The sequence below is a fragment of the Lepeophtheirus salmonis genome, chromosome 6 (assembly GCF_016086655.4).
Source record: "Lepeophtheirus salmonis chromosome 6, UVic_Lsal_1.4, whole genome shotgun sequence".
Taxonomy (NCBI): domain Eukaryota; kingdom Metazoa; phylum Arthropoda; class Copepoda; order Siphonostomatoida; family Caligidae; genus Lepeophtheirus; species Lepeophtheirus salmonis.
The window spans coordinates 29,166,520-29,180,919 of record NC_052136.2 but is presented as its reverse complement, the minus strand read 5'-3'; the positions used below and the strand labels follow the sequence as shown (position 1 = coordinate 29,180,919).

General features: G+C 34.5%; 1 protein-coding gene across 1 annotated transcript; it reads right to left on the bottom strand.

The window, feature by feature from the left end:
* Positions 1–1,599: 1,599 nt before the first annotated feature.
* On the bottom strand, positions 1,600–5,547 carry LOC121119499 (uncharacterized). The gene is made up of 3 exons (XM_040714170.2): positions 5,429–5,547; positions 3,885–5,141; positions 1,600–3,820 (listed from the first exon to the last, which is right to left on the bottom strand). Exons 2-3 carry the CDS (start codon positions 4,903–4,905, stop codon positions 1,998–2,000), a joined length of 2,844 nt encoding a protein of 947 aa, XP_040570104.1. The 5' UTR covers positions 4,906–5,141; positions 5,429–5,547; the 3' UTR covers positions 1,600–1,997.
* Between the last annotated feature and the right edge of the window lie 8,853 nt (positions 5,548–14,400).

The following is a 14,400-nucleotide window of genomic DNA, read 5'->3' as shown; positions in this document are numbered from 1 at the left end:
TAACTTTGAAAATGAGTGTGTTATTTAATTAATTAAAAATATAATCAGCTCCGAGTTTTTCTACTATAAAAAAATATATAAACTTCTTCACATAATAGCAACAAGATCCTAAAACGTCTGGACGGTGTCACTTGTGGACTTAATTTTTACGTAGAAAATCGTTTAAAAAAATTTGAATTCCCATGGCACTTTTTATTACTATCTTATTTGTATATTCCATTATAATTTTTGAAGAAGATTCGCTCTACATAAGTTGCATAAGTTCCCATCGTTAAGGAAATTGAAAAAAACAATCATCCATCTTCGTTGTTAAAAAAACAGAGCTCTGAGTGAGGAAAATAACCAAGGTACTTTATAATAATCATCTACCTTGAAAATAACAGACTATATAATATAAATACCAGTTAGAACGTTTTTATGTGACCTCAGTATTGTTGATGATGGCTATTTTGAGACCCTAAACCAGTGATTCTAAAATGGGGATACAGTTACACCTTAGGATTTCTTGGAGGCACTCCAGGGCTTACTTAATATTTTGAATAAATATTTTACAAGTGGTACATCTTTGAAAATTAGAATGCTTTGCCCTCGTTATTTGGTACTTGTCTCAAAAAAATATTTTACAAGGAGCACATCTCTGGAAAAAGGTTGAGAATCCCTGTCTTAAACAACCAAACTTACAAGCATAAAAACCCTTATGCAATTAATATTAAGAAAAGTACTTTACTATTAAATGTCGAAATGGGAACAACAACAAAAATTACTTAAACCTCACTGTCTATCAAAAATGTATCCCTCTAATGCTAGTTTTTTTTGTATATCTGACCCTAAAATATATTTAAAATATGTTATTACATCATTATACAACCTAATTTTCACAGTGTATCTAAAAATTAACTATTACAATGCAATAAACATGTTTTTTTGGTCCCAAATTGATTAAAAAAATAATAATTGTACAAATCTAGCTATTTTTAAGGATTTTCTGTACATATTACATTGCTTTAATTCAAATATCCCTATTCAATGAATACTTAATCTAGTATTGCCCTATTCTATCATTGGCATCAAGTAATATTCATTAAAGATGTTAAGTCTTTTAGTATTCTTAAAACCATTTGATAAAATTTCATCAAGATTTATTGGGAATTGGTCAATTTTGTCTAGTAAAAATATCCTCTTTGATCCCCAAGATGGCGTTTTCGTCAATTGTGATGTAATTTATTAAGGTAATGAAAAGTTTCTTTTGTTTTATTGCCTTATATATAGGTCACTAATGTACTAATACAAAATAGGATTATTTCTCTTCACTTCGGATAAAAGTTTTTTGCATTGATCTATTCGGACTGTGTGTCGAATTTTGTATTCAAGAGCACTCGAATTTACACTTTTTGTAGTAGTAAACCATTTGTTAGAGCAGTGATCCCCAATTGAGGCTCCAAAATGTATCGTATAGGACTCTGCAAGGTTATATTTGGGCAAAATTTGCTGTTCTCTAATTAATAATTACGACTAGGAGCTTCAAGAGTTATAAAAAGTTTAGGAATCCCTGCCCTAAACTTGTATAAATTAAGCACACAAATCGCTTTAATCACTATATACTTTCGATACTATTTATTACGAATTAGTTCGAATATTAACAACAAAGAAATTATACATAGACTGATATTCTTTAAGTGTGAATATAATGTTAATTTATATCAGAAGCAATACTTCCTACTAATGTATCTCCATTATTAGATTTTAACTTATAGAACTCGATAATTATTGAATTTGATTTGATATATATATTTTTTTTAAATTAGGGGAAAGTATTTGAATAATGGATAATATTGAGTCCACATAATTACGAGTTAAAAGTTGGATAATATTAAAACGATTTGGAGGAAAAAAACACATAGTTGACTTCATAAATATTCGATGAAAAATTGAAAATTAATATTATATCTCTGAAGTATTACTTCATCAACAATTTTATAACATAATAATAGATGTGCCTAACAGCTTATTTTCATTCTCTTTTGTGTATTTTCCAATATAATATCGCTTTCCGTTTCTATATCACATTTCAATAAAGGTACAAGTTTATCATCATCTCCACTACCTCCGACCTCGTCTTCTTCAGGTAAAATGCTTACTATCTTAACCAAAGGATTATTTGAAGACTTCAATTCAATATTATTATCATCTACCTTTGTTGACTCTGAATCCATATTAATATCATCGCTGCCAAGTGGATCCGCTAACGGATCCGATTCTTGTACTGGAGACTCATACCAATTATTTTTAAGAGAGAGGAGCGTCGCCTGTGTCTCTTTTAAAGCAGAGACACTTTCTGAAGGGGCTTTTCTTTTATTTGAACTAGTTTTAGTGGGTTGAGCATCATTTGCATTATTTGAAAGTGGAATTTTCAAAATGCTAGTAGAAGGTGTAGTCATTAGGGTTTTAAGAGGCTTTGTAGAAGGTGGAGGAATTAATTGGTGAGTTGGAATCAAATTTGTAATCCCATTAGTCGTTAGAGGAAGGGATGCAGACACTACTTTTGTTGTACACTTGATTGGGGCAGAAGAATTAATACCATTTGTGTTGAGAACATGAGTTTTCATATCTATTTTCGTAACTTTATGAACACCGAAGGGTGAATTTAATTTATAAGACGTTGAATTATGAAGGGTTGAAACTGTGGGAAGAGAAGTAACTGTTACTTTATTCACAGTTTCTTCGATTGGTAATGCAATACCTTGCGAGACCAATGACGGAACCCTCAAACTTGATTTATTCGTTTTAACAGCTTTCAAATTAACAATATTTGCAACGGGCGGAGAGCCAGGTTGTTGTAAATCCTTGATGATAAGAATCTTTTCATTGTTTTTATCATCTATGACGCGATAAACACCATGACTCAGCCCCGTATCTTGTTTTGTTGAATGGCATACATTGGTACTCATTAATTTAGTTCCAGGGGCTATACTAAGAATCCTACTTCCAGGAGGTAAATCTTTAGATGGCTTAATCTTAAGTATAGGAGGTAGAGACGATAATGCCTTATTTTGTGTTGAAAGTGATGGTGATTTATCGACTGTATTGATAATGGCCTTTGTACCGCCATTTACAATGTTTGAGTTATTGATGCTATTATTAGAATTAATAATGGGAGTAAGATCGGAATGAACCGTCACTGATTGCTTTGGAGGACTTGCCAAAAGTTGAGAAATCGGTTTAGGTGCTATTTTAGGCCTTACTGGGAGTTCTGGGAATAGGAGTCTTGGTCTATCAGGATTCTTTCTCAAATATTCTAATTTTAGCTCATCTACAACGGAAAGGTTCTTTTTATTAGAATGAACAAGACTTCCATAGTCCTCGTTTCTGAGATTCACGATAGGCTCAAGATTCTTTATTTTGATACGTTTTCCTTCATGATCACCTGTTTCAATTATTTCTATTTCGTCGTCACGGGAATCTACGGAGGAACGCTTCTGAGCTGTAGGGTCTAATTTTGTCCAATCTTCGAACTCAAACTTATCAATCCCAAGTATTAATTTAACTTTGTCTTTAGTTCCATCCTTATCAGAAAGAAATGGACCCATGAACTTAGCTGGTTTGGAAAAAGGTGTGTGCTTCACAAAATCAACGAGTTTGAAAAATGCATTAGGTCCCAAAGTGTTCAAAACAGCCTTATTGATAGTGAAATATCCGGGTGTTTTAGAGGAAAATCCGGATGTATAAAAAATAGTTTCATTTTTACAAGTTTGACATAAGAATACAAGTCGAGAGGCTAAGTGATCTCGCTCATCTTCATGTTCGAGAATAATTAAATTTCCTATAAAAATATTAAAAGTACATAAATATTAGCGCTATAAATATACTAATGAATTAAATATTACCATGTCCACATTTCTGTGCTTTATTTAGAGCCTCACGGAGAGCCGTCATGTTCATCATATTGTATCCACAACTTGTATAATACTTTCTCTCCTTCGTTTCAAGAATCGGCTGTGTCTGATGCTCCAGGACCTCAGCTGTATCTTTGGGGACTTCTTCTTGTATAAGAACTTGTATCATACGCTTTAATTCATTAATTTCTACAAGATTAGCACTAAGTTTTTCTTCATACATATTATCCATTATTGCCCGAGCTTCTTCGCTCATTTTGAGAATCATTTGAGTTTCCCGAAGCTGCTTTTCCATTTCCATTAGTTGAAAGGTTTTGTCAACATAGGGATCAAAAAGTGATGGGGTTTTAGAAAATTTTGCACATATCATTGCGTCACATCTGTGACAATTTTTACGATGGTTCTCTATCAACTGGACATAAATACTGGCAGGTGTATTTTGACCGGGTAATGCATTGATTTGAAAACAGTTATGGTATATGATTGATGCCATATCAGTATACTCTTTAGGAAAAGGGGTTAATTTGGTTTCGGGTGGAAGTTTGATCTCGGACATGATTTTTAATTCTTTTTCTTTTAATGGAGACATCTTTTTCTTGCTATTGTGTGGCCCTTCGTGTACTATTAATGGTTCATCATCAGCCAAAACTTTCGGTTCTACTTTGTTCAATTTCATAGGCTTTTTAAAGGGAAAGTCTTCAAGTTTACTCTCCATAACCACCACATCTATGGGTTTAGTAGAAACTTTATCGAGTTCGTTAGACTTTGGTTTAGATCGTTGCCCATTCTTAGAAGTACGTGAAATACTTTTATTGGATTTCCTTCTCACATTTTTATGGACAGGTTTGGGATCCTTAGTACTTTTTATGGGCCCTCCTTCTGACAACGGAAGTTTCTCTAATGGAACGTAGCATGACTTAAGTTTCGGGTATTTTTTGCTCCATTGGTTCTTCAACTTTTGAATCCCTTGGTCTTTACAAACCCGTATCACTACAATATCCGGCTCACCCATACTTTGGGCATTCACCGAGGACACGAAATCTACTCCAGATATTAAGTTACTCAAACGGATAACTCCTTTCAGTGGGGTTTGACGACAATGCACTCTTCAATTTTCCCGGTAATTCAGGCAAGTGCACTTCTTTTGCCGACTTTGATTCTCAGTTTTTCCCTCCTACTTGACTGTGACGTCAAGAAAGAACTCTTTCAACAAGTTCCAGATTTGAAGATTTTCCACCTTCAGTGCGTCTAAAATACATAGAAGTACAAACATAATTAATTATATTTCTCTTAAAAAAATTGCCTATAAATTATATATGTGCAATTCCAACAAGTTAATCTTCTTTTCAACCAAAAGTGAGTATCAAACTGCATTTAACTTCCACCCCTACAAAAAAAACAAAAAACAGAAATCCCTTGCTATTAACAGCAATAATTGTTGTTTTATTTCGTCAATAGAAGGCGTAACAAATTAACAAATTGGGAGGGAGTTCACAAATAATATAAGTAATAATTTATATATAAATAATAAATACCTGAAAAACAGCTGCAAGTGAAAGAAATATGTCACAGCTACGAAAAATATTTGTGTAGTACACAGCAACCAGAATAAACACAACCTAGCTCGGGCAGGGACTGTCACAATAATAAAAGGGAAGAGAGAGGAAAATATTTTTTTTTTCTTTTTCTTAAAAAAAAATATCGGGCGTGCCTCAACTTCATATATGGTAACCCTGACATCATATTCTTCTTCTTTGCCGGTTCTGCCTATTATTTAACAAGCGGGAGAATGCGTGGCTTCTTTTACTATTTTCACGCTGAATAGAGAAAAAGTGATGTATATAGGATTCTTAGCTACGTCATCAGTAGGCAAAATCTCTATAACCTCGAGTACCATTCCTACTACGTAATTAATATTATATGTGATGATTAATTATTCTAATATATTTATTTAGGAGGAGGATTCTGTTCATATGTGAACGGATACTTGTTTCCAATTTGGTGCCAGCAATTAATTTCGTCACCAAATTGGAACCGAATGTGCTTAAAAAGAACACTTTTTTTCTTCTACTTTGTCATGAAAAACTCATATGTTCTATCTAATACAGGTCATACATATTACGTCAGAGGCTCTAGCAAGGCTATCAACAGAGACTAGCTGGACCGTTTGTCATATTTAATTCATTTTTTAGTTGTAGATTATAGGTGATTTATTCATATGAACTTTTAAGATGGAAAAGAAAGGTCATGAGATGTTCGTCAATGTACCTATGCAATGAATATAATAGACGTTTATTCCATAAAGTAGGCTTGAATCGACACCAAGAATAAATACTGTCAAATATTGTAACTTGTAATATTCAAAAAGAAAAGAACATATTAATATTATGTCTTCTTAATTTTTTCTTCCTTTTTTTTCCTTCATGTTTCTACTGCCCAATACGCCACGAGCTGAAGGAAAAAAAGAGAATGTGTGTATTTATTATTTCCTTCTCTTCTCTGACAAATAAAGTAAGTACGTTATATTTGAATGGAAGATTCTAACGTTCAGATTAAATTGAAATGTGATTTCAATGCCCTTGCTATTCACAAGTATAAATTTGTTCACGAATTTATCAATGTTCTCTAGAATAAAATAATTTATTGGTGGACTGGTAGCCTAAAAAGATGATTTCAAATGATTTTTTTTAAATTAACTCAATTCTTAGAAGAATATGTCAAATCATTTTACCTGCATTTTAGGCATATATAAACCTTCGAAATAGTAAAGCATAAATAAAAACTGTTTCCTTAATACTCCTGCTCCAATTATGAATGTGCAGTTTCTATATTCAATGCACACGGAACCTTTCTTCATCTTCCTCATATCTTTGTTGTGTATTCTGATGATACCAGCAATAAGAAAAAAAAACTTCACAAAGAGAAGAGAAAGGACGCCGTTGATTGTATTTAGAGCATGCGCTCTTTATGTAATAAAAAAAAACATTGAAAGGAGGGAAACAACTTATAATTCAGTGTTACCATATCAATGCTCTACCTGCTATACAGATACCCCTCTCTATATATAAAATAGACGCTCCATAATTCTAGATACTGTTGAATTTGATTTACTAAATATTGGATCGGTCATTGACTGTCAATTTGCTTATAATTATTTATAGACTCTTAAGTGAAAACATTACTAAAAATGTAGAATTTGTTGGAATCCCGGCAAGCGCGTATTGTCAAAAAATTAAAAAAAAGAGTATGTTGGTTAGCTAAAAGATATTTATAGACTTAGCAATTATTAAGGACGGAAATCAATATCATATGAACTTTTTGAACGTGCAAACTGAAAAGGTGCTCTTTATTCGATATCGGAGTAATTTCAAACTATATGTCCTTACTATATACGTCTTTATTTCCTTCTTCTAACGGCTGCTTGCAGCTGATCTAATATAACGTCATGGCGGCTAAACTACTCGCACTCCATACATTCTAGAAATTATCAGTGTGAGCAGGTATATTTTCGGTTTCTTTTTTTCATATTATTTTCCGCTTTGTTAATTATTCTTCTGCAACGCTATGAAAAGGGATGCAATAATTGTTGAGATAGAATGGAGGAAAAAAAGAAAATGAACATTTGGTAATAGTAATTTGATCATTTCTATCAATATCCTTTATTATTTAACAAATATCTTATAAAATAGAACCTGATAGCAATAGTGGGCAATTGTAGTCACCTCAACAAAAGTCACAGCACTAGCCTTATTATAATCTATCGAAACAATGACCATGCCCATCAGTTTGAGTGAAACTTTGCCGACTACGAGACGACTTATTTCATGTTAGTGGGACTGAGAAGTAACTTAATTACCTCTATGAAATTAATCAGATGAATCATGTGGAGGAAAGAAAAAAATACATACACCACGAGGAAAAATTATAAAGTGACGTCATCTTTGTTAATAACATTCCTAAATATATATATGCACCTCAAAATCGACATGTTATTGTAATAAAGGAATTTTTTTCTGGTAACAGACGCGTTCATTTTTTTTATTTATATAGCCTCGTTATTCCCTATTTTGAACATTCAAACGTCATCAGGAGGCATGAAGAACTATTGTAATCACTCAGTCAGTAGATATGTCGTGTTTCAATATGTTAAAATATTTTATATGATATTATCTAAATCGAGGTTTTTAATATCACCGGAATTATATCAATTTTCACATCTCTATAAATTACTCTCCCTCTGAAGATAACATGAGTGTTTCAATTGGCAATAGGTAACTTCGTATAAGGACATTTCGAATAAAACCATTTCGTATAAATTTATGAGGAAACGGTGCATAGTCTTTATGAATTGTCATTTTATACTCCGAATATTGGGGGTGTTTTGGGGGTACCACTGGATCACAAAACGGGATGCAATCCACCGCCAATACTTGAAGAAACTACTAAGAGTCCCTTATAATCCCCACCTCCAATCATACCCGGAAAATATTTTATGGTATTTTCGGGTACCACCAGGTCCAAAAACGGGATGCAAACTTACCGCCAAAATTTGAAAAAACAATTAAGAGCCCCTCATAACCTCTCAATTGTACCCCGCATGTTTGGTGATGTTTTGATGTTTTCGGGTTCTAATTGGCTTAAAATTATCATCTGCTATATGTTCTGGGTAAGATTGGGGGTTGTACGGGACTCTTAGTTGTTTCTTCGTGTATCAATAGTGAGTTGCATCCCGTTTTGGGACCCGGCGGTATCTGAAAACATCACCAATATTCGAGGTACGATTTGGGGGGTTGTAAAGGACTCTTAGTAGTTTCTTCAAGTATCGACGGTGGGTTGCATCCCGTTTCGGAACCCACGAAAACACCCCCAATATTGGGGGTACAATTGGAGGTATGTAAGGGGCTCTTAGTAGTTACTTAAGTATCGCCGGGATCCGAAAGCACTCCCACCATTCGGGGTATAAAATGACAATTCCTAAAGTCTATGCCCCGTTTCCTCATAAATTTATACGAAATGGTTTTATAAGAAATTCTTTTTAATACAAAATGTCCTTATCCCAATAAGTTACCGTACACCGTTTCAATCATATAAATAAAAAAACATAGTGATCACGGGGTCATCTTGCTAACACAAAAATAACCTCTGTATTTTTTTATCAGCTGTAGATTCCATCTTCTCCATTGATACGTCATGGATATTTTATAATGTATTTATTATTTTTCATAAATACACGAAATAATAATTTATTCTGTACTTATGCTTAGTTTCCAAAAGTACACGAATACAATTTCTTGTTGATCCCTCGTCGTTTATATAACTGATATATTGGCCATTTTGTTATTTCTATGAATAAATTTTGGCTCTTTCTTATATAATAATAATATTAATATCTAATCATAGCTACTCTTTTAATCAAATATTACTAAGTAATATTATAAAATAAAATAGAATAAACTACTATGTAGATTTTAATAATATGTAATTTATTTTAAAAATGATGAAGAAATAATATGACAATGACAGTCTGCGAGTATATATGATTTAAATAGCGGTTGGTACAACTGACTTATTTGGTTCACTACCAGATGATTTTGGTCCTTTTTCTGTTTCTTTTGGAGGAAAGGTTGTCTGATACAATAAAGATAACGACTTGTCATGTGAAGAAGAAGTTGACACCATCGTAGTTGACCAAAACATTCAAATTGTAGTAGTAATCAATAAGTATGTTGGGGAAGCTTCAAATAATTTCACTGTATTTTTTTATGAAATTCTTCGGTTTTTATAGAAGTATAGGGTGATACCATTTACGATTTAGAGGGTGTCTGGTAAAATGATTGTAGTAAAAAGGTTGCAGACAAAATTGTTGGGCTAATATTATTGTGTACATTAGAACTGTGAGACAAAATCATTGTGGGTAATATCATTGTGAAGCAACATTATTGTAAGCCTGCGGGCGAGGCTGTATTATTGCATATTAAAAGGGTTTCTTGGGGCTTAGAAACTCAGTGGCTGTGGAGTTTAAACTGCTTTTGGCCCAGCATTTTACATGTACAACCTGATTGTCACCCTCATTATCCCGGTTTTAGATTTTTCTTGTTTTACACATGTACTTAGTTTTTTTCTTTTTTATACGTACATAATCTTTTTATCACTTAGTACTGAATTGCTCTGATATAACCTTTTTCTACATACTCCTTCACAACTCCCTACTTATTCATAAATTGGCGAAGAGCTATATAATGTTCCTCGCATAATACATAACAGTATTAAGTTAAAGATATACCTAAATAAGTGGAAGTTATATATATAGAAATTAAAAAGATATGTTTTAAAAATATTGTTTACCAAATCTTACCCCCCACCATACCTCCGCCCCCCACATGACATGAACCCCCAATCAAGACGACCTTCTAGGGTGGAATTGACTAAAGTTTCTTCCCCATAGATCATCTTGATATTTGACATACCATAGTGTTGCTACCAATGGGTTAACTAGAGTTCCCAGAACCCATTTTGGTTTCTCCCGTCAGTGACATCGGACCCCGACTTTCATTGTAGGCAAGAATTTATTTTGTGAGAGACACAACTGATCCTTGGAATTAGGCAACAATCCATGCAAACGAGTACGTAAAAGACGAGGAAGTAAAAGTTCTGTGGGTGTTTTTCCACATTCCAACGGTGTTGACCTATACCCAAATAGTAGCTCTTCAATAGACAAGGATTGATTTTTTCGAAGTAGTTATTCGACAACACCAACGGCCTTTAAGCTATACCATTTGACTGAGGGTGATACGGAGGTAACAAAACTAAGACCACCCTCCATTTAGACAACTTTGTCTTGAATATCTCACTTGAAAATTGAGGAATATTATTAGTGTGCACTTCCTGTAGAAATCCAAAGCCAGAACACCAATGAAATATCTGTCTCAATGTTGCTATGGTCGACATGCCCTTCATTACTTGAGCTGCGATCCATTTGGATTCAGAGTCAATTAATACTTTCATTTGAAGGATAGATAATCTAGACAACGTCCAGGAGAAAAGTGTGTATTCTGTTTTTGGGTTTGAGCTATCTTAATGACATGTAGAGAAAGTGTGTACGAAATTTTCAATGTCTAAGTCAATTCTGTGGCACCAAACCAACGTTCGAGCTACTCATATGAACTACGGCTCGGTGGTTCAGGTGTAATCGTCCTGGAAGGTCTTTTTAAGCGGTTCGAAACCACGAGCTGACTCCCAAGAAAAGAAACTCATTCCTCTTATGGGTAAATGCCTTCTCAGTCACATCTTTCCAATTTCCAGTTCTAGCGGCTTCAATAACTTTGAATAGTTCCGTTTCCTGAGGGATATTAACGAGGATAGACGACTCGACTGCTACTGACTGAGAAAGGGATTGGACCATCAACACGTCCGTCGGATCTTCTTCTGCATTACGTCGTCAACGGGAAGTCTTGAAAGAACATCAGCAGTAAGATTGTGCGTTACTTTGATATGTTCTATTTCATAGTTGAACGTGGAGAGCAGCATAGCGTATAGAGATAATCTCACCAACACAACTCCTGGTAACTCTTTTGCGGGTTTGAAAATGTATACCAGGGGCTTATGATGTTAAAATGACAACCACTGTAAGTTTCCTTGAAGCAAAAGCCATCGGTAGATCCACTTCCTCAATGAATTGTGAGAGGACAGCCACCAATCCAACAGTTGAGGCATCAGTCGAATTTGTGAGCGGACGTGAAGTATAAGGTGTGACAACGGTAGCGTTAGCTGAAGCTTTTTAATTTTTCTTAAAACTAACCGGGCACTTCTCCGACCACGAGAAATTACAATCCTTCATGTAAGTTCGTTTAGAGTTAAAGTTCCATAATATTTCCCCATCCCTAAAAAGGACTTTACTCCAGTACACGAAGTAGGAGATGAAAAATTCAGAAAGGGCGGATCAGTTCCGGATCCACAAAGTGACCTTCTTTGTAAATGCTGAATCTGAGATAAGTGAGTTCATTCGCTCCTTGCCTTAAGTCTCACCCCAGCATCTTGAATCAGATGAAATTCTTCCTCCAAAGTTCTAATATGCGCCTGCTTACTCTTCAAGAAGACCAATTTATTGTCAATATAGACCTTGACGCCTTGAAATAACTTCTGCTGTACTACTGAAACGATTGCGTGAGTATATACCAGTCCATAGGACAGTACATTATACTGGAAGAGGTCCAACAACGTATTGATAACGAAGATATCCTCAGACCCCTGATTGAGAGCATATTGCTCGTAACACCTCGTGAAATCAACTTTATGAAGAACTTTGCTCTTGCAAGATCTGCAAACACCTCCTTCGGTTGCGGTAACGGATAGAGTTGTGTATGTATCATGTAAGAAATCGTATGAGCGAAGTCACCACAAATCCTAACGTGTCCATCTGGTTTCAGTGTTGACACAACAGGACTTAGTGTTACTCTAGTGACCATGTTCCGAAGCTCTTTATTGACTTTCTCTCACAGGGCAAGGAGTACAAGGCGTAGACTGATATAGCTTGGGCTCGTATATTCTTTCAAGTGAATCTGGCCTTTATTTGTCTTCATCTACACTACTTGGACGTCTTTAAATACTTCTCAAAATTTGTATTTAATCAGAGATTCCAGTTTTGATTTTTTTAAATCTAGAGAGTGACACAAATTTGGATGGTTCTGCAGCTTCACCATATCAAAATCAATAAAATGCGGAAAGCAAGAACTGGCCCACCGGTTTACCACAAATCGCCTACTAACGGTATTTGTTCAATCCAGAGAGACTTTCAGCAAGGCTGTGGCTTAGGTTTTGACTTTATCACCTCCAACCACTCCTAAAGAACAAGGGTTTCCTTCTAAGCGATCTAATTTTACAAATTTAATGTGAAATATGTTGACAATGGCACCCAAATCCAAGAGAAAATTGATTTTTTTAACCATGAACCACAAAATAAGCAATAGCCTAACCCTCAAGACCATTAGCCATATGAAAAGTAATGCTGAAGTTGAATGGGTCCATGCTTTACATCACACTGCAAAATGTCCCATTACACCACACTTCAAACATTTTTGGGTACTCGCCGGGGACTCATTTTTCAACAATATATTCTTATGGCTGCAAAATAAACATTTCTTTTGAGGTGGAAGATGTTTGGTCTAGGGGATCCACTTCTTGGAGGTCTCTTTGATTAGAGATTATTGCCCGTTGTACTCTACTAGAAAAACATCGTCTTTTCGCTCCATCTCACTAGTATTGAGGGACGAAGTCTATATAGATCTGGTCAATTGAATAACCTTTTTGAGAAAGGACCAGTATGTCTCAGAATAATAATAATTTTGTCCTCGGTAGATGAGGAGCAATATCTAAACGTTAATTTTCCATATTTGGCCTGGCCTCTGATTCGTGTTACAAAATCATCTATATGCTCGCCCTCGGCTTGTTTCATTTCTGATAGTCTACACCTTTCGAAGAGCACAGACTCCTTGGGAGAAAAAGTATCAGACATGGCCCTGACGACTATTTGAAAATCATCCTCATCTCCCTTCTTGGTTTCTTTTAATGTCATAAGCCACTGCTGAACTTAGCTTTCAGCACAATGTAGGAGTAAAGCCGACGCCTCCCCCAAAGAATGAAGAGTAAATCAAAAAATTCATCCAACCAGGACTCCCACCACAATGCCTCCCACTCAGGACGAAAGGACTGAGCTGACTCACCCCTAAATCCCTCACAGACGATGAGGGCGACTCCTTTACAAGAATTTGCCCATTTGTAGAAAAATCATGTGTCTTGGGATCACTCCCACAGGCAATGAAGTACTCTCGAGCTATAGCAGCTTAAGCAGCAACGTAATATAGCCCGTCACCAATTTATGAATAAATTGGTAGTCAAGAAGGAGTATGTAGAAAAGGGTTATATAAGATAATAGCAATTCAGTACTAAAAGATAAAAAGATTACGTACGTATAAAAAATGATAAAACTTTGTACATTAAAAAAAAAAAAAAAAAAAAAAAAAAACCGGGACAATTATCCATCTAATCATGGTAACAAATCAAATACAATACAGATAAAAAACTGTTATAATAAATAAACAGTTATAATGTCAGAACTGAAAAATTTATAATTAAATTAAAAGTGGAAACATAACAATAATTTATACATCATTACCTTAAAAACTTCAAAGACTCTTATGTTAGATGATACGAAAAAAACAAAAAAATAAATAAGAAACAACAAGTAACGCAAGAAAAAGCTAGCGTGAACGTGTAAAAGAAATATTATTAAATTGATCAGATGATATAACAAGCGATGTGTATCAAAGAAGGGTCATCATCATGTTCATATAATTTTCTAATGACGTGTTTACTGAGAGTGGTGTGGGACAGCTACTTTTCTGTTTATGTTCATCAATTGATAGTATGAAGTCTGTTATGATGTACTCCAGCTTCATAATTTCTTCCAATGCCAGGTTCATCATTATACGCCAGTCCCTTTCCAAAATCA